The sequence below is a fragment of the Malus sylvestris genome, chromosome 5, assembly GCF_916048215.2.
Source record: "Malus sylvestris chromosome 5, drMalSylv7.2, whole genome shotgun sequence".
Taxonomy (NCBI): Eukaryota; Viridiplantae; Streptophyta; class Magnoliopsida; order Rosales; family Rosaceae; genus Malus; species Malus sylvestris.
Window position 1 is genome coordinate 44,034,169 of NC_062264.1, and position 20,605 is coordinate 44,054,773.

At 39.8% G+C, this 20,605-nt stretch overlaps 2 protein-coding genes and 1 long non-coding RNA gene across 5 annotated transcripts; 2 read left to right on the forward strand and 1 right to left on the reverse strand.

Annotated features, from left to right (window-relative positions):
- Positions 1 to 2,074: 2,074 nt before the first annotated feature.
- On the forward strand, positions 2,075 to 15,660 carry LOC126623005 (katanin p80 WD40 repeat-containing subunit B1 homolog KTN80.2). Of its 3 annotated transcripts, none has more exons than XM_050291679.1 (18): positions 2,075 to 2,360; positions 2,843 to 2,973; positions 3,460 to 3,577; positions 3,889 to 4,115; positions 4,199 to 4,301; positions 4,701 to 4,771; positions 5,124 to 5,198; positions 5,276 to 5,419; positions 5,545 to 5,722; positions 12,190 to 12,654; positions 12,828 to 12,884; positions 12,965 to 13,251; positions 13,534 to 13,728; positions 14,332 to 14,406; positions 14,535 to 14,647; positions 14,782 to 14,898; positions 14,979 to 15,047; positions 15,206 to 15,660. In XM_050291679.1, the coding sequence occupies exons 1-18, from the start codon at positions 2,336 to 2,338 to the stop codon at positions 15,264 to 15,266; spliced, it is 2,511 nt and encodes an 836-aa protein (XP_050147636.1). In that variant the 5' UTR covers positions 2,075 to 2,335; the 3' UTR covers positions 15,267 to 15,660. The 3 variants fall into 3 exon arrangements, with proteins under 3 accessions (XP_050147636.1, XP_050147637.1, XP_050147638.1); XM_050291680.1 differs by having other exon boundaries at positions 2,076 to 2,360; positions 13,603 to 13,728; XM_050291681.1 differs by lacking the exon at positions 2,075 to 2,360 and having other exon boundaries at positions 2,956 to 2,973; positions 3,884 to 4,115.
- On the forward strand, positions 5,947 to 11,148 carry LOC126623006 (uncharacterized). Its single transcript, XR_007623558.1, has 2 exons — positions 5,947 to 9,383; positions 9,601 to 11,148. It is a non-coding gene; the product is annotated as an uncharacterized LOC126623006 (long non-coding RNA).
- A 321-nt stretch (positions 15,661 to 15,981) lies between the features above and the next one.
- Positions 15,982 to 16,953, reverse strand: LOC126622949 (F-box/kelch-repeat protein At3g23880-like). Its single transcript, XM_050291616.1, has one exon. The coding sequence runs from the start codon at positions 16,951 to 16,953 to the stop codon at positions 15,982 to 15,984; it is 972 nt and encodes a 323-aa protein (XP_050147573.1).
- Between the last annotated feature and the right edge of the window lie 3,652 nt (positions 16,954 to 20,605).

Genomic DNA, 20,605 nt, shown 5'->3' on the forward strand with positions numbered 1-20,605 from the left:
TCATTCTTTGACCAAAAGTTTATCTCAGTTTAAACACATGGGGACTCTGCTTCACACGTTGAAGCACTCCTTGAATTCAACATATGCTGCTCTCCACTCTTTGTTTTAGTTTGGAAAATACTTGGCTCCTTACATTTACGACACAAATCGAAACATGAGACTGATCGAGAAAGGGGCTTATAAAAAACAAAGTTCAATTGAAATATATATGGTTATTGAGTTGTATAATTCAGTCTAAAAGAGTTCACTTCAAATCTGATTTTGATAAGAAACTGGTGCAAATAAGGTAGATCTGGTAAATGGGTTGTGTTTGTATCATTTTTGTGTCATACTTATATTAACGGATTATTTCATGTCAAGCCCATTATGCTAACGAGTTATTATCAGGTGACCCGATAACGACTCAATCCATTAACGAGTTGACCCAAAATTTGTTATTTTCATGTCAGGTTAACGAATCATGTAAGAAATTACCATGTCTAATGTCTAGATCTAGCAAACAGGGCATGTTTGTGTCATTTACATGTCATACTCGTTATCTTAACAAGTTCTTAACTGGTAACCCTTACGACCCAACTCATTAACATGTTTCTAACAGATAACCCAATAATGACCCGACTCGTCAACTGATTGACCCGAAAACTGTTATTTTCATGTTAGGTTAATAGGTGGCGCAATAAATTACCAAACATAAAATAAGGATAGTATTTCTTGGAATTTTGCCAAAAAAAAAAAAGAAGAAAAGAAAGATAAAGAACTGAGCTTTCACTTCTTGATTCAAGAGAACAACTTCATGAAGTACCAAATTTGGTTCTAATGACCAAACTAATCTAAGGAGTTAATAATTAAAATCCCAATCAAAAGCTTCTGAAACCGCAGTTGGTATATACAATAAATAATATTCCTTTTGCAGCAAAAAAATGTGGGTAATAATTTAAGGAATTGGTTAGTTTTTGTGGGTGGTTGGTTCCTTCTAAATGACTTCATAAAAATTTGTGACAATCATGCTAATACCAAAGCTTTTCTCATCACATTGGGTCCAATCCATGGTAGTTGAACTGAAATGAGTGAAAATTAAAACATCAAGTTAATATCTTTAACATCAAATTATTAAACTCACATGCACTGCCTTGTGAATAGTTAGAACTTTTAACTCTCATGCCAATAACAACTTTGATTTCAAATTTACTTAGCAAATAATTTATCATAAACGTAACAAGATATCCAAATACACGACGTATTGCAACATTTGAAATAGAAAGTGAAACTGAAATACCAGCTACTTCATGTATACCTAACTTTTTGAGTTTTTTTAGAGACAATTCAAAATAAATAATTCCAAAAATTTCATATATAAACCGTTGTCTAAAATCTTAAAAAGCGAACCAGATACTTTTTTTGAGTTTTTAGTGAACTAAATCTCAAAAATACAATTATTATATAATTGGATTAACAAAGACTGACACGAAAAATAGAAGTAACATGTCTCGATCGAATAATTTCTCTTCAACACAATGACCCTCAAAAGGTTCTTTAGGAATCTAGCTAGTTGTTGGGTAGGAAACTCTCCTTATCAAATGTTCGATAGAAGTTTAAAAATTAAGACATATCTGGATTTCACTATTCATAACTCAATAAGCAGGTAATCTAGACTGCTCACATTGAATTCAACATATCCATTAACTCATTCCACTAATTCATCTCACACAAATCACAAACTCCGATATCTTTTTTACACAAATCAAGGGTCCAAAATTTCTGATTTCTAAACTCCAGACGCTAAGATCCAACAAAAATTCACAATAAAAGGGAATAACTATTCAAAATATAAAATTTCCATACCAACCATCCCCCAACCCAACGTGATGGGCACAATAAAAATTTGATTCTCTAATTTTATTTTTATTTGGGTTTTGAATGCAACAAAAAAATTTATAAAATCCCAACCACTAAATTTGAACACGTAGAAATACGGACCCGGAGACAAAGCGACGTCACAAAATAACCGACCGGGGGCTTCCAGGTAATTTCGTCGTCCCCGCGGTTAAAAGCGAGGGGCTTTCGGTCATTACGTACAGAAGGAGCGAGCGGAAGATAAGTAGAAGAAAGAAAAGCTGCTTCTGGTCAGAGCACAGAGTTGCTGCTGGATCGGAATCCGATTCCTATCTTTCTCGTGGGATTTCCATTCCAGCTGAAAAATCCAAGGGTTAGAAAAGCTGCTTCTGCTCAAAAGACTTCTGCTTCTTCTGGTCAAGCTGAAGTTGTTATACCGATCCTAAGTTCGTCTTCTTCGTTTCCGGTTTCCGAAGTCGTTTTGGCTCCGACTGGTGCAGAAATGGCCAAGCGTGCTTACAAGCTGCGTATCCTTTTGTGTGAAGTTTTGATATTTTTTTTTTTGAGATTATTAGCTGGAACTTAGCTAGAATTGAGCTCTGCTTTTTCGAAATCTTGATCTGATTTTACTGGTCAGTGAGCTTGAATTGAAGGTAAAGAGATTTGCAATTTTTTGGAATCCCAGCTTTGGAAATCGAGGAAATCATGCTGTGTTTGGTAGCTGAGAAAATTAGGAAAGTAACAAAATTTGTAAAGATTTTTAAGTTCTGTCAAATGGGGTAAAATTTCAGTCAAAATACTCTACTTGGGTTAATGTTTAACTTAAGATTTTCATTTAATCTTGTCTAGTCGTTTAGTTTAGGGATTTTCAAGAGAAGGATCGAAAGGAGCTTAAGAACAAATGTAGCAGATTTATTTTGTAAACCGTTGCGCGTGTCATGTGTTTGGCATTTGTGTGATTGTGTAGTGTTTGTCAAAGGAACTGTTTTCTTGACTTAATGGAATATAGAGGAATTTGTGGCGCATTCAGACAGTATTAATTGTCTAAGTATTGGGAAAAAGGCGTGTCGGCTTTTTGTTACTGGTGGTGATGATCACATTGTCAATCTCTGGGCAATTGGCAAACCCACTGCTTTGATGGTACTGCCCTTTATTTTAGGAATGTTTCTAATTGTTTCCGAATTGTGGAATTTTTCTTTGATGTGCCGTAAGAAGGTCTCTTATTTTGAAAATCAAGTACATTACATGTTATAATTCAGTGATTCCACAAAGGGTTATTTATTAAACTGATATCTAGAATTGGCTTGTAGGCCCTTTGAGTTGTTTGAATTCTTCCTTGTTATGAAGTAGCATAATTAGGGAAAAGTCGTAAACTTGAATTTGAGGCTGGTCTTGTATTTGGTTATTCATTTGATTCGTATTGTTTTAAAATGTCAATTTTCTATACCATAAGTGCATATTATATGACCGCAAATTCCTCGTTTGGTTGTATGCATTTTCAATTTCTTCTTAAAGAATCGTCATCTCATTTGCTTTGGTTCTTGGAAGCCATGGCTCAGGGTGCTATTCTTCTTTTGACATATATACAGCTGCCTGAATTTTTTCTTTTTTGGGGTAAATATGCAGAGGTTTGCAGGTCATACAAGTCCAGTTGAATCCGTAGCTTTTAATTCGGGAGAAGTTTTGGTGCTTGCTGGAGCTTCGTCTGGTGTGACAAAAATATGGGATCTTGAGGAAACAAAGAGTAAGTTGGCTACTTGATCATTATTTTTTGAAAATTTGGCTACTGTATTATTTATCGTTGTTAGCCAAACTTACCCTTATTTAAAGAACTGGTTACATGTTCTGATTCTGTGAGGCAATAAAATGATGCATGGGGAAATGTGATATATTTGAGGGATCATGTCACCTCATTGATAGAATTGACCTGATTTGAGGACTTACGAGTCTTGTGTCCAAGGCTTTATTGATTGGCGGCTGCAGACTAGTACAGTTTATTTTGAGTAACTTTTTCAGTAAACTCCTAATGTGTTTGTTATTGTTATTGAAGTGTAGTGGTTCGCACACTTACTGGACACAGATCCAGCTGTACTGCTGTTGAATTTCATCCATTTGGTGAGTTCTTTGCTTCTGGTTCCATGGACACGAATCTAAAGATATGGGATATTAGAAAGAAGGGATGCATCCACACATACAAGGGTCATACTCAGGGCATTAGTACTATTAAATTCACTCCCGATGGGCGCTGGGTAGTTTCTGGTGGGTTTGACAATGCTGTAAAGGTAACAAACTAATAAATAATCACACTACCAGTGCGCTTTCTGCAAGCTTTCTTTTCCTTGACCATAACTGGTATATCATGTAGATATGGGATCTAACTGCTGGGAAGCTCTTGCATGATTTTAAATTCCATGAAGGACATATTCGATCCTTAGATTTTCATCCCCTTGAGTTTCTTTTGGCCACAGGTAAGGTCTTGGATATAATTTGGCTTTGCATGTAGTTGATGAATTTCTGGATTTATAAATTATGTAGCATTTGTCCAACTTGTTCAAGCAACTCATACTAGCCTTTCATGCATCTTGCTAAGAAATTTAATGAAATCTTACAACTTGTTCAAGCAACCTATAGCCATTCTTGTTAACTGGTGCTTTCTTAAGTTAAGTCAGTTGGAACTTGTTACTTGTAAGCTTCAAGTATGCTTAACACGTTCTATAACCTATGCAAAGCTTTATTAATGATTTGTAAGCTTCTAAGCATTCAGTTTGTCCCTCAATATTTTATCCTACACTCTTAATTTCAGCATTCCCATCATCATGTTCATGTAGTAGCTAGTAAATCGTTTTAATCTTTAAAATATATTTCAGGTTCAACAGACAGAACTGTAAAATTTTGGGATTTGGAAACTTTTGAATTGATTGGATCATCCAGACCTGAGGTATTGAGTTTGTGTGCTGGAACTGATACTTTATGGTGATTATTGAATGTATTTATTATTTTTCTCAGTTTTGTTCTCCTTTTAGGTTTAGGTCTGAAAGGTATGCAATTCTAAATAAAACCTGGAATGTGGCTGCTAGAAAAGCAAAACATTTAAGGAGAACTAAATATGTCGAAACAATATATCTGTTTATCTTGCAGGTGAAGCCTGCTATGTTGCCCCTTTCTCCTTTGCTAATGTTTCTATTTCTCTCTCATATAGATAAATGACTCAATTTATGCTTCTCTAACCCTTTCTTCTCATAATGCGATTTTCATCCTGCTCCTCTGACATAATCTTTTCCTATTTCCAGCCTACAGGAGTACGTGCAATTGCTTTTCATCCTGATGGGAGGACCCTATTCTCAGGATTGGACGACAGTTTGAAGGTTTGGAATTGTTTCGTCTCAGTGATCTGCGGGATTGTATCTGAAATGAATCATAAACTTAAGATCTCTATTTGTAGGTTTATTCATGGGAACCTGTAATATGTCATGATTCTGTTGATATGGGATGGAACAGACTTAGTGACTTATGCATTCATGATGGGAAACTGTTGGGCTGTTCATACTATCGAAATTCTGTTGGAGTTTGGGTTGCGGATATATCGGTATTCACTTGACTTAAAACTTTTTCCTGGTTACTCCTTTTTATGTTCTTTTGAAATTCCAATTGTTGTTTTTGAGACTGAGACCTGTGAGTCGTTATAATGCTACTCTGCTCTTTCTGTCTCAGCTTACTAAGCCATATGCAGCTGATTCAACGCCTGGGCATGATGACTGTGCAGATGAGAAACGTTCCGTTAAACTCCCGGAAATTGCAGGGAAGGTAGAGAGTGGTATAAGAAGTCCGGGCTTGCGGTGTATGTCGCCTGATTATGACACAAAGGAAATAAAAAACATATATGTGGATTGTAAGCTTTCTTCTTTTCCTGCTTTGTTATCGTTTTATTTAAGTTTGGGGTTCTCCTTTCATCCTTACTTTTGAATTTTTTGTATCACGTCGAATCCTTATGAAAATGAATCCAGAACAAAATCACGCTAAAGCTAGGGCGTCACCCGTAAGTGGCGCGCTGTGTGGCCCGAGCACAGTGATAAGTGAGCAAGGGTCGCTGTATTTTGCGTTGGTAATGGATGAGTTAACAAGACATATTCAAGATGATATTCCTTGGTGTATGCTTTTCGCAGACGATATAGTGTTGATAGATGAAACTCAGGAAGGGGTAAATGCAAAACTTAACCTTTGGAGAGAAGTGTTGGAATCTAAAGGTCTTCGCCTAAGCCGATCAAAGACAGAATATATGGAGTGCAAGTTCAGTGCAAATGGAGGCCAAAACGAGTTAGGGGTGAGAATCGGAGATCAAGAAATACCAAAGAGCGACCGTTTTCGTTACCTAGGATCTATCTTGCAAAAGAACGGAGAATTAGATGGAGATCTCAACCATAGAATACAAGCTGGATGGATGAAGTGGAAGAGTGCATCCGGCGTGTTATGTGACCGCCGTATGCCACTGAAGCTTAAGGGAAAATTTTATAGGACGGCAATAAGGCCGGCGATGCTGTATGGCACAGAATGTTGGGCGGTGAAACATCAACACGTACACAAAATGGGTGTAGCGGAGATGAGGATGCTTCGTTGGATGTGTGGGCACACAAGAAAGGATAAGATTAGGAATGAGGATATCCGGGGTAAAGTAGGAGTAGCCGAAATTGAAGGAAAGATGAGAGAAAATCGGTTACGGTGGTTTGGACATGTGCAAAGAAGGCCTACTGACGCTCCGATTAGAAGATGCGACGATGGGACAGAGGTTCAGGGCCGAAGGGGTAGAGGAAGACCTAGGAAAACTTTGGAAGAGACTCTAAGAAAAGACTTAGAGTACTTGGATCTAACGAAGGACATGACACAGGATCGAGCACAATGGCGTTCTAAGATTCATATAGCCGATCCCACTCAGTGACTTGGATTTTCCAAGTCTCCAACCGAGAAGTTTTCCTCACTCGGAAAATTAAGGGAACACTACCCCAACCTACATGCTCCACTCAGAAAGCTTCAACATACAAGCTTCAACAAAAGAAAATTCAAAGAACTTAGCGAAGAAGGCTTTGGTGTATTTAACACAATACGTTGAAATGAAGGAAAGCTTATTTATTGATATCCCCGATAAGCTACAAATATGTACATATACATGAGTCAAAATAAACACACAAGAGGGAGCCTTCACAAAGGTTGCTTAGGAGAAGTCTCAGCAGTCGGTAGAGCCCCAGAAAGAGAAGGCACCGGAGGGGGATCATTTGGAGCCTCAGTACTGGACAGAACCCTAGAAGGAGGAGGCATCAGAGGTTGATCATTTGGAGCTTCATTACGCGGTACAGCCCCAGAAGACGAAGGCAATAAATGCCTTTGGAACAAACCTACAAATCTCTGATGATCAAGTAAAACCTGACCATCAGTTTCCTTCATCTGGTCAAGCTTCCTCTTCATGTTTGTAGCATAGTCATGTGCGAGCCGGTGCAACTGTTTATTCTCATGCTTGAGCCCTCTAATCTCCTGTTTGAGACTCATCACTTCAGCCGCCAATGATTCAACTTGGCGGGTTCGAGCAAATAGGCGTTGGGCCATATTAGACACAGAACCTGCACACTGAACACTGAGAGCCAGCGAATCCTTAACAGCTAACTCATCAGACCGTTTGGAAAGTAGTCTGTTATCTTTGGGAGTGAGAAGGTTCCTGGCCACCACCGCAGCGGTCATATCATTCTTCATCACGGAATCCCCAACGGTAAGAGGACCAGTAGGGGAGACGAAGGATGGGCGCCATATGTTGTCTGGAGAAGGCGGGGCTGCCTCTTCAACAAGGTTCAAGTCAAAACGACGGTCGGAGGGGCCAGACATTTTCAAAGGTGTTGAAGAGAGAAGAGGTCGGACAAATCAAGATCTTAGAAGTGCAAGAATGAAGCTTCTACTGGTGGAGATTCAAGTGTGCTTTGGAACTTAATGTCAGCCCTTATAAAAATCTGCACTCGACGGAGCTTCAGAAATCGAAGAGGCGCCTGCTCAGAAATCGAAGAGGCGTTTGCTTTCTCAAAAGCTGGGCTGCTTAGAGATCACGAGGGTTGATCTCAGAAATCTAAGAGGCGTTTGCTTTCTCAAAAGTTGGGCTGCTCAAAGACCACGAAGGCTGGTCTCAGAAATTGAAGAGGCGCTCGCTTTCTCAAAAGCTGGGCTCCTCAGAGACCACGAGGGCCGATCTCAGAAATCGAAGAGGCACCTACTTTTCCAGCCTTGTCAGCACCTGTCACGCGCACACTCAGCTTTGCGGAAATTATGGGCATTCTGTCGAAGACTTCTGGGGAAGTAGAAAACACATGAATCTTACTGTTCAATCACCCACTTCCCACACGCAACAATAGCTCATGGGTACCACAGAAAACTTTGCCAAAGTTCTCTGCTAAAGTCGAGCACGTGAAGCTTGCAGCTCCCACTACATCGCTCTGACCAAGAAGGGTAAAAGAATAGCAAAGAAACAGCACTAACAAAGTTTAGACCCATAAATTTTGAAGGTCTAGCTACCATATTATTACCCACAAGGGTAAAGGAACAGTACCACTGCTGGATAATTGGACAGTCCCTGTGTGTCAACCTCTGTGCTTCGTGGCAAGGTAGACTAGCAAACATGCCCAACCTTTACTCACATTCGAGAAAACACTCCCAATAAGATTGCTTGCTCCAAAATCGAAGAGGCACCGTCCTCCGAATCTCGAGAGCCAGACTCCCAACATGACTACTTTCTTAAAAATCGAAGAGAGGGTAAAGGAACAGTACCATTGCTGGATAATTGGAAAGTCCCTGTGTGTCAACCTCTGTGCTTCGTGGCAAGGTAGACTAGCAAACATGCCCAACCTTTACTCACATTCGAGAAAACACTCCCAACAAGATTGCTTGCTCCAAAATCGAAGAGGCACCGCCCTCCGAATCTCGAGAGCCAGACTCCCAACATGATTACTTTCTAAAAAATCGAAGAGACACTGCTCCCCGAATCTTCGAGAGCCAGACCCCCAGCGTGACTGCTTTCTCAAAAATCGATGAGGCATCGTTCTTCGAATCAATCGAAGAGGCGCTCGCTTTCTCAAAAGCTGGGCTGCTCAGAGACCACGAGGGCCGATCTCAGAAATCGAAGAGGCACCTACTTTTCTAGCCTTGTCAGCACCTGTCACACGCACACTCAGCTTTGCAGAAATTATGGGCATTCTGTCGAAGACTTCTGGTGAAGTAGAAAGCACATGAATCTTACTGTTCAATCACCCACTTCCCACACGCAACAATAGCTCATGGGTACCACAGATAACTTTGCCAAAGTTCTCTGCCAAAGTTGAGCACGTGAAGCTTGCAGCTCCCACTACATCGCTCTGACCAAGAAAGGTAAAAGAATAGCAAAGAAACAACACTAACAAAGTTTAGACACATAAATTTTGAAGGTCTAGCTACCATATTATTACCCACAAGGGTAAAGGAACAGTACCACTGCTGGATAATTGGAAACTCCCTGTGTGTCAACCTCTGTGCTTCGTGGCAAGGTAGACTAGCAAACATGCCCAACCTTTACTCACATTCGAGAAAACACTCCCAACAAGATTGCTTGCTCCAAAATCGAAGAGGCACCGTCCTCCGAATCTCGAGAGCCAGACTCCCAACATGACTACTTTCTCAAAATCGAAGAGAGGGTAAAGGAACAGTACCATTGCTGGATAATTGGAAAGTCCCTGTGTATCAACCTTTGTGCTTTGTGGCAAGGTAGACTAGCAAACATGCCCAACCTTTACTCACATTCGAGACAACACTCCCAACAAGATTACTTGCTCCAAAATCGAAGAGGCACCGCCCTCCGAATCTCGAGAGCCAGACTCCCAACATGATTACTTCCTCAAAAATCGAAGAGACACTGCTCTCCGAATCTCGAGAGCCAGACCCCCAGCATGATTGCTTTCTCAAAAATCGAAGAGGCATCGTTCTCCGAATCTCGAGAGCCAGATACCACAGACCACTTTTTCAAAGTGCTCTGACAGAGTTAAAACATGTGAAACTGACAGCTCCCACTACCGTGCTATGACCAAGCAGGGTAAAGGAATAGCATTACTACTTGTTAGGGAGACTCCTATATATGTCAACCTCCATCCCCAACGGACAGGCAGACCTGCAAAAATGCTCAACCCTTCATCATATATGAGAGGGCACTCCCAACGAAGCCTTTCGAAATATTCAGCTTTCTTTCCCCCCGATAATACCTCTGCAAACAAGCTATACTAGAGCAAGAATATCTCATATCATCAGGGTTAAAAGCAAGAGTATCCCATATCATGCTTTTTCCCTGTCTTTTCCTTTGGCCTTGTTTTTACCTGCAAGACAAGGAGAAAGAGAGCAATCAGTCAGCACTTGGAATCAAGCTTCCAGCCAAGAACTGACTGCCTGGAACCCCTTACCTGATTACTTACCTGGCATTGCTCTCGAGTACTCATCTTCAACATCTTATGTTTCCAGGGAAGATTCTGCATCTGCTTGAGGAACAGATAGGGCAAGTGCGAAGGATACAAGGAAGCATGTGGAGACAAGCGTAACAGCACACGTGCCGATACATCCATTACTTTGTCAAAAGCAAAAGTATCCCATATCAGCAGGGTGGAACGTACTCTAGATTTGATGGACTTGTTTTGACCCTCAAATTCTTCAGTCGGCCTTATACTCTGGAGGAAACCAGAAAACCCTCCAGCTCAGTTCAAGAATAAGCCTGTGGAAAGTTACTTCTTCAAAAGCAAAAGTATCTCATATCATCTCTTCTCATTTTTCTTCTCTTTATCCTTCATGCTGCTGCAAGATGGGGAGAAGGTGAACAATCAGTCGGAGCTCTGATTGCTTACCTTGTCTGTCACCTCTTTCAGCAGACCCCCTAGCTCGGCGACTTGGGGGACTCCTACTACATGGTTTGTATCGCGCTTGACCAAGCCTGAAACTACAAGTAAGCTTCAAGTGAAATTGATACATTACCTTGTGCATCTCCACCAGTTAAAGATACCACCCCTGGATGGAGGAAGAGTACTTCCAGAGAAGATGCCACATCTACCTATGAGACAGATAAGGCAAGTCAAGACGACTCCACACTCCGATACTTAGAAGTTTCGTGATTACGAGATCATTCTCCCACAATATTTCTTAATGTCATTTGTACTAAATCATTCACTTGTACTCACTAAAGGAGAGCTTGAACCTATGTACTTGTGTAAACCCTTCACAATTAATAAGAACTCTTCTATTCCGTGGACGTAGCCAATATGGGTGAACCACGTACATCTTGTGTTTGCTTTCCTATCTCTATCCATTTATATACTTATCCACACTAATGACCGGAGCAATCTAGCGAAGATCACAAAAAGCGACCGTTTTCGCTACCTAGGATCTATCTTGCAAGAGAACGGAGAATTAGATGGAGATCTCAACCATAGAATACGAGCTGGATGGATGAAGTGTTAGAATGCATCCGGCGTGTTGTGTGACCGTCGTAGGCCACTGAAGCTCAAGGGAAAATTTTATAGGACGGCAATAAGGCCAGCGATGTTGTATGGCACAGAATGTTGGGCGGTGAAGCATCAACACGTACACAAAATGGGTGTAGCGGAGATGAGGATGCTTCGTGGGATGTGTGGGCACACGAGAAAGGATAAGATTGGGAATGAGGATATCCGAGGTAAAGTAGGAGTAGCCGAAATTGTAGGAAAGATGAGAGAAAATCGGCTCCGGTGATTTGGACATGTGCAAAGAAGGCCGAATGACGCTCCGGTTCGAAGATGTGACTACGGGACAGAGGTTCAGGGCCGAAGGGGTAGAGGAAGACCTAGGAAAACTTTGGAAGAGACTCTAAGAAAAGACTTAGAGTACTTGGATCTAACGGAGGACATGACACAAAACCGAGCGCAATGGCGTTCTAGGATTCATATAGCCGACCCCACTTAGTGGGAAAAGGCTTTGTTGTTGTTGTTGTTGTTGTTGTTACCTTGATAAAAAAAAAAAAAAAAATTAATTTTTTTTTTTATTACTATTAATACTATTGAACATTGGCCTGGTCTTGCTTAAGCCACATCGAGACTGGAGATGAGTAGTTTGTGATATTTAGTTGAGCATAAACTTTACCAAAACCATTTTGGCCCTGCACTCATGATATTGCACTGTTGTGGGGCATGAACCAATGAGGGAATCTAGGTTCTCCCACCACCAGACTCTAGAAACATATATATTCGCTAGATATGTAACTTTTATTCAGCATTTATGTTCCTTATGACTTCTGTTTGTCCTATAGTTACTCTTATTTTATGTTTTATAATCTTTGTAAAGGTAGTGGAGGAAAGCCAGTTGCCACACGGAGAATGGATTCTCCAAAGGTTGTACCCTCGTCGGATTCAAAGGCAAACAGTGCTGCAAAGCAGAATCCTTCGGTACGGTTGCCTCCAAAATCTAATGAACAAATAGTCAATAAATCACTGGCTGTGCCTAGTATTGTACCGCGGAGCAGTCCTGATGAAAAAGATACAGCTAACCCTGGAGGGGATGGTGTTGCACTTTCGAGGACCAAGCGTGGTATGTTGCTCAAACCTGCTCATGCAAGAAGGCCATCAAATAGCAAAATTGACTTCGAGAAGCTGCCGTTAGATAATGCAGTGGATCTTAACTCTCAAACCAAAGGTGTATCAGAAGATAGGGCTAGAGAGTCCAGTGAGGAAAAGCATTCTGAGATCAAGAGTGTTGAAGAGAAATTTGAAAAAGTATTTTCACCAAATAATCCCTCCAATCTTGAAGCCAGTAAGTTTTTGTTCTTATGTAGCTTTCTGAAGTCAAAATTGTATTTTATTTAATCAGTTCTTGCTTCTTACTTTTCCTTTTATCATTGACCTGTATTATCCTTGACTTGTCTTGAATGTGAACCTTTCCATTATCCCTTCCAGCTGGAGCTTACTGATTTTCTTTAATGTCAGGAAACGGATCCCTCAATTGCAGCAAGGACACGAACTCTGTTAAATTTGTAAATGGAGGTTTGTCATTGCTTACCTTATTTGTGGTTCTAACATTGTATTGAATGGAACTTGGTTTCTTAAGACTCTGCATTTGGCAGTTGCCGTTGTTTCAGGAAGGACTCGCTCCCTGGTTGAGCGGTTTGAAAGGAGAGAGAGATTTGATGGTAATGAAGATCAAGCAACTAGCATATTGAGTCCTGTGATACCTGAAGATCAAACAACTTGCATATCTAGTCCTGTGATACCTAAAGATCAAGCAACTAGCGTAGCTAGTCCTGTGATACCCGAAGTTGAAGCAAGCATCTGTAGTCCTGTGATACCTGAAGTTGAAGCTAACATCTCTAGACCTGTGATACCTGAAAGGGACAGAGCATCCACCATGCTGGTAAATATTTCTGCCCCAAGAGCATGTTTTTCTAGACTTAAAACAGCCAAGGGTAGTGGATTGAAATTTTAGTTTTCAGTTAAAGTAGAAGAAGCTACTACGTAATTCAAGCTTCAGACTGAAAACCAAGACCTTTTTAGAACATAAGGAATTCATGAAGTTAGTAGTTTAATCATGTGATATTAAAGTATATATAGAAAGTGACCATCTGTATTAGCTTAGGCCTTTAGAGCTTTATTTGACATGCGAAAATAAGTGTGAACCTAAAAAATTTGTCCACAGCCTGTCTCAGTGCATATTGCTTATTCTTTCAAACTGGAAGATAATCTCTACTACTTGCTTCATAAGCAGAAGGAAGGACCTCAAATTTCTGGGAGGCATATGATCTGTACGAACAATGAGGGTCCTCTTGAAGATTTGATGCAAACTCACGACGTATTTCTCAGTACCCTTCGTTCCCGCTTGACAAAACTGCAGGTACATTATCTTTCCGTGAAAGTCTTTTGCATGAGCCAATGACGCATGATCTGCTGTGTGGTTCTTCTGAACATTAGTTTCTTTAGTGACTGCTGATGAGATTGGGGTTCCACCATAAAACCAATTGGCAATATGAGGAGTAGCCCAAGACCATATAAGCACATAGCAAACCTTGTCCCTCACCGATGTGGCACAACTCTCAACAAGCCCCCGCACGTGTGGCTGATTTTCAAGTCAACACGTGGACAACAACTGGGTGACGTGGAGCGAGTGTGGCCATTTGGCTTCACACGAGGGCAACTCTCAACAACTGCAACCTAATGTAGATAACTTTGTGGCATAAACAGTGTTTGAGGTCAATTTGCTCCAACCTAGGATTCTATGTTAATACACAATTTATAACACTAGAGTTGCTGGCACTCAATGTGATGATTAAAAATCAGTCTACTGATGGTAGGCTGAAAAATAAATTACAGTGTTACAATACTGTATTGTAATTTCTTCCTTTTATGTACAAGCCATATATGAATTGCCTCTTGAACATTTCTTTCAAGCATTGCTTCCTTTATGGAAGTCATGACTTACAATTTTGTGCAACTGTAGGTGGTGCGGCATTTTTGGGAACAGAATGATATTAAAGGTGCTATCGGTGCTATCAGGAAGCTGCCAGATCATTCTGTGGGTATTTTTTAGATGAGTTCATGTTTTGTATATATTGTTTTCAAAGTCTAGTGGTTCTAACAAGTAACCACCGCTGTTCTCTCTGTATATTTGGGTTTTCTAAATTAAATCTGATCATGACGCAGGTACAAGCGGATGTTGTTACTGTTCTTCTGGAGAAAATGGATTGTCTCACATTAGATCTGTTTTCTTGTTTGCTTCCTGTGCTTCTGGGCTTACTCGATAGCAAGACAGAAAGGTAATTGTGTAATGAATAAGGTTGTGAACGAACTCATTGTCTTAGCAGTGGATGGTCAAATACATGGAATTTTCGTGGAACTGTTTGAGACGTGAATTACTACTATAATTATGTACCTTGATTCAAATGTACAGGCATGCAAATATTTCGTTGGAGATGCTATTGAAGCTAGTGGCAGTCTTTGGCCCAGTCATACACTCAACTGTTTCAGGACCTCGACCTGTCGGTGTCAACCTTCAGGCAGAGCAAAGGTATTGTCTGTTTAAGAAGTTTGCTAAACACTTTTCTCGTACATGGTGAATGGATTGCAATTTGAAATTTGCGTTTTCAGGCTGGAATGCTGCAAGCAATGCTCCATCCATCTGCAAAAGATCCAGAAAATTCTTCCGGTCTTTGTCAGGTTAGATACAAAATCCATTGACATAACCTGTGAAAACAAAAATCTTTTGGAAAAGAAAAGATGTCCTTTGCACGTGCAATGAGAATGTGGCAAAATTTCTCTCTTCGAAGATAAGCCGTGTTCACTCGGAGGGTTTCATCCCTTTGTTTTGGATGCAGGAGGGGTGGTGTGCTGGCAAGATGTGCTCAGGAATTGAATCTAATTATTCAACAGTCATAACAGGCTCCGTCTCACCCAAAAGTGCCAAAGGATGGCTTGGCTCGCATCCCGTAACAGGGGACCGCACATACAACACCGCTCTACATCAACATTCATGCCAAGTCGCAGTTTCTCCTGTTACAATTTTGTTTGAGGAGTCCCCTTCGGCTTTTGTCAATAACGGAATGCAAAAGTTCAAGAGTTTTGCGAGGAAAAGCTTGAAGTAAATATCTACCTCTAAGAGCTTGTATACTTACCGGTTGGCATCCCTCCAGTTCGATCGTCTTTGGCATTGCTTGAAAATCTTCTGGTTTCAATGCTCCGATGTCGGGGAGATCGCCGTTTGTACCTTAACGATGATACATGTACTCTGAAATTTCTATCCGTCAATGATATAAATACATTCGTTTGTTCATACTTTCGCGCATCTTTTCGATTCATGATTCCACATTTCGTGGGGGGAAAAGAAACCCAATGTCAATTTTATGTTCTTACATGTCAAGTAAACTATATTCCTCCACACTAATCAAAATGCCATGTACCTGTTCTTGGTTCTTCGATGAAAATATTTTCCCATATCCCTTTTGTTTCGCCGTCGACCAAATTGCCATCATTTTTCAGAGAAATCAGGCTTCCTGTGAAACTGAAGATTCTCGGGTTGAAGAAACCCGGCGGTAAAGTTGGAAGATATACAACTTTCATGGAACCATGTCTTAGATCCAAAAAGTATACACGATCACTTTCTTGCTTGAAAAATATGCCATGCTTCCATGCACCACAACTCTCGATTGAACGTCGAGGTGGTTCTTCTACAAACTTGTGGGCATCCGTTTTGTAATCCAGCACCCACTCTCTTATTTTTCAACACCCATACATCAATGCAATCGTCTGAAGAAAGATCCACGACGGCCAAACATCCTCTCAGATTGAGCAAATGAACAAGGCTCCGATGGTGCGAAAACTGGATGTTGGGATGAGGAGTCCAGAAAAGTTCTTCTTTGTTGAAATCAAAAGAGATGATGTGGTTATCATGTTCCCCATTTCCGTCTTTGTATACAAACCAATGCATGTCGCCGTATGCAGATGTTTTATTTCCGCTTAAGTCACAAGGAGGAACCGAATCTATTTCTCGCCATGAGCTAGTTCCTAATGCACAAACTTCTGCCACCATTGTGTTTGTGTGCTGGATTTGTGCTCCCTTTTTGAAAACACGAACAATCTTGGCAGTGTTGGTTAGGTTGTCAAATCCAACACCGTACCATTCCGCAATTATTTTCTCTTCGATATAGTTTGCAACATTTCTGTCGCTAATCGGGAGCTTTAGTACTTCTCCCCTCAGAGGATTGAGCAAGAAAAATGGTCCTCCACTTTCCCATTCGCGCTTAAAGAGAAACAAGTTGCAGAAAACAAAACCCAATGAGTTATTAGGGAACTTTGTAACAAGAAGAGCATGCTTGGTTTTTCTCAGTTCGTATTCGCCATTGGGTTTTGACAGCTGCAACTGCATGGCCATTATTTTGTGATCATAACCGCACGTTATGGATTCCGAAAGAAGCATAAGTTGAGGTACTTCAGCAGCAACGACAGAGTTAGCAGAATTAAGCAAACTTCGTGTGAGCAGTGTAGTGAAAAAGGGGCAGCAAATTATGTTTGAAGAGCTCTTAGAGACACATTCGAAGCGGCAAAGTGATTTTACAGGCAGTCGCATAGGATTTCGACGATGACATCGTTTGGTAGGTCCATCAACGATGTGTTTGCAGTTTGGCTTTCGACCATGACATCGTTGGTTCTAATCAGCTTCTCCAATCCTACTCACCCAAACAAAAGATTCGGTGACAACTTGATACTTCTATTCAAGAAAGTCATTTTATAATCATCGAAATAAAAGTTCTCAATTACATTTTTATAAAGAAGTGCACGATGACTTTTTAGAGTACTAAGGACAACTCCCAAAAAAAAATTGTAATAATAAATGAATGATACTTACTTTCTCTTGACAACATTGATAGTTGCGGTACCAAACACGATAGAATATTGTCGGATGATCCGTTCCAAACATTTTGCCAAAAGAATTTCTTCCCAAACCATAAACGACCTTCTTTTTCCTTTCCACGATGCATGCCATGATGCAAGCAAAGCCTCTTCCTTGTACTCGATCATCGGAATATGAACGGTAAAACGAAAGAAAACGTAGAGCCAACAATTTATTGGTTTCGGATTTGAGTGTTTTGGCAAGGTAAGAAAGAATTTCATGAAGAATGGAAAGAAAATGATATTTAATTTCAATTGAATTCTGCGAAGGTTGGCAGTCGGTTACTTGTTGAACAGTTAATCTTTGGATAACACAATAACAAAGTTTCATGTAACCAAATGAAGCAGAACAATGTCTAAGATTTACCCTAATGAAACCGCTTCCAAACAGCAATTTTCCCTTCACAAAAACTGAATCAAGGCTTGTGCTCTCCGTTCCTTCACATTTGTTTCTGCTTCACAAAAGCTTTTCCTGGCCCTTAAATCTTACAAATTTTCCGCCATATTCCTGTTTTTTTACCTTCAACCAAATTGCCATAATTTTTCAAAGAAATCAGGTTTCTAGTATAACTGAACATTATTGTGTAGAAGTACACTGAGGGTAAAGTGGAAGATTCATAGCTTCCATGGAATCATGTCTTCGATCCAAAAAGTAGTATACGCCAACATTTTCTTTTTTTTTGACCAATATTTTCTATTATTTTACCAATAATGTTTAATTTGAAGAATATGACATGCTCCCATACACCACAAGTCTCTATCAAATGGTACCATAGCAGAGTTCGATTTTCAACCGGATATCTATTTTGTAAAGTAACATCCACTCTCTCTTTTTTTTGAACACCCATAATCAACACAAGTGTATGAAATATCCACAATGGCCAAGGATACCCTCAAGTTAAGCACACTGTAAGCAACTCTGACGGCGAGAATATTCTATGTTGGGATGAGGGAGTCAAAAAAATTCTTTATCTTCAAAAACAAGTCAATGCATATCTCCATACGATGCCTTATTGTTGTTTAACTCACAAGGAGGAACTGAGTCAATTTCTCGCCACGAGGTTGTGCCCAATACATAAACTGGGGCCAACATTGTCACACGTAATTAATGCTGTTGGCTGCGAAACATGAACAATCTTGTAGGTGTTAGAAATATTATCCAATCATCGATGTTGGAGCGTTCATCATCGATGGTACTGCTAGGAATCCTTAGAACTTCTCAGAGAGAACTTCTTCCTCCAGAGAATTAAGCAGCAAGCATGGATCGCCGTATACATGATTCTCTTTAAAGCAAAACAAGTTGCAGAAAACAAAACATACATCATTTGTAACCATTGAACGATCTTGTGAGGGGAAGAGCATGCTTAGTTTCTCTCAAATCATACTTGCCAGTATCGTCCTCCGATAACTGTGACGGCAAGACCTTTATTTTAGCAACTAGCATAAGTTGAGGTACTTGATCAAGTTCATCAGCAGCACCACAGTTGGCAGCAGAATCAAGTAAATGTAGCATCGGAGCCGGGGGGAGGGGGGGGGGGGTGGGGTTTGTGAGGTTTTGGAGACACATGCAAAGCGAAAAAGTGCTTCTAGGGGTAACCTCAGAAGAATTTCAAACATGACCTCGTTCGGTAGGTCGATCAAAGTTGTCTTTGACCTTCCACTTGTAAACGCCATGAGATCGTTACTTAATCCTGATGAGCTTCTCCAATAGGACCTCGATTCAGATCCGTTAGAAGAAGGAAGAGAGAGAGAGAGAGAGAGAGAGAGAGAGAGAGAGAGAGAGAGAGAGAGAGATAATGAGAGGAGAAAATAATTTCATTCATACCAAACTCATGACCTAAGGGCTGATATATGGTTCTCATCACAGCATGAGCCACGAATTACCAAACGGCCCTTTTTTATTCAGTAGCCACGTAATGTGGCTTTGGTGGATATTAGTCACGTTTGAACCGTCTTATGAATTCTAGAATTTCTAGTCTCGCACACTCAAATAGGAGTTCAGTATACCAACTTGAACCTAGTTAAGAAGCAAAAGGCATCAAGCTACGCCTTTATATAGGTATCAAATTTGACTTCTCATTTTGTTCTACCAAGCATTATTCAAGGAAAAAGGTTTTTTTTTTTTTGGATTGAATTACACGTCCTCAGAGAAAATGTTTGGCTGTAAACCATCAACATCTATGATCTATCTCAATTAGAGAGAGATATAATGGGGTCTCCCATTTGATAGTGTTTTAGTGTTTAACTACAAAACAAATAGTTGCTTGAAGATATCAAATCCATCAACATCTATGATCTATCTCAATTAGAGAGAGATATAATGGGGTCTCCCATTTGATAGTGTTTTAGTGTTTAACTACAAAACAAATAGTTGCTTGAAGATATCAAATCCATCAACATCTATGATCTATCTCAATTAGAGAGAGATATAATGGGGTCTCCCATTTGATAGTGTTTTAGTGTTTAACTACAAAACAAATAGTTGCTTGAAGATATCAAATCCATCAACATCTATGATCTATCTCAATTAGAGAGAGATATAATGGGGTCTCCCATTTGATAGTGTGTTAGTGTTTAACTACAAAACAAATAGTTGCTTGAAGATATCAAATTCAAGGTAAATATGTAGAAGGAATTGATTAAAAAAAAGAAAAGAAAATATTAAAAAGCTTTATTCTAAGTTAGTTAATCTAATAATATCGATAATTGGACAAAAAACAAAAGATGAATATTATTACTAAAGCATATTGCTGGTGGTGCAAAAACAAAATTAACAATAATGATGAATAACATTATACCTTAGATAATTTACATTTAGCTAGGATGGTTAGAGCTTCTCCAATTAAAGTTTGAACTTTCCCTCCGTATTTTAAATAAATTTAGTGTAATTATATTAAAATAAAACAATATTCTAATTCCATTATTCATTTTATTTGTTCCCATTTTTGGTAGTCATCTTTCGTAGAGTCCATTTATGGGGATTTGGATCCCATCCGGTTTACTTTGTGGGGATCGTAGAGATCTTCACATCTTAGCCATTAATCGTGTATTATGCGGTCAGAAATTATTTGATTTTTTTATTTAAAATTAAATACAAATAATATCTGACGAAAACTGACCACACGATATACGATTAACGGCTAAAATGTGAGGATCCTAAGATCCCCACAAAGTGAATCCGAAGAGGATCCCTTTCCCATTTATGGTACCCTGTGTTTAGTTTTTTAGGGCTTTTTTCTCGTCAACCCTCAATAGAAATTAGAATCTGTCAACGTCTTTTCTCAACCCTACTATAATTGAAAAACCTAAAACAAAAGGTAAAAAAAACC

What these genes read in the sequence shown, in the direction of transcription:
- LOC126622949 (XM_050291616.1), bottom strand. Translation starts at nt 16,953, where the DNA reads ATGCGACTGCCTGTAAAATCACTTTGCCGCTTCGAATGTGTCTCTAAG.
- LOC126623005 (XM_050291679.1), top strand. Translation starts at nt 2,336, where the DNA reads ATGGCCAAGCGTGCTTACAAGCTGC. An exon ending in GATTGGACGACAGTTTGAAG is followed by an intron (nt 5,199 to 5,275) that starts GTTTGGAATTGT and finishes CTCTATTTGTAG; the next exon opens with GTTTATTCATGGGAACCTGT. An exon ending in TTTGGGTTGCGGATATATCG is followed by an intron (nt 5,420 to 5,544) that starts GTATTCACTTGA and finishes TTTCTGTCTCAG; the next exon opens with CTTACTAAGCCATATGCAGC.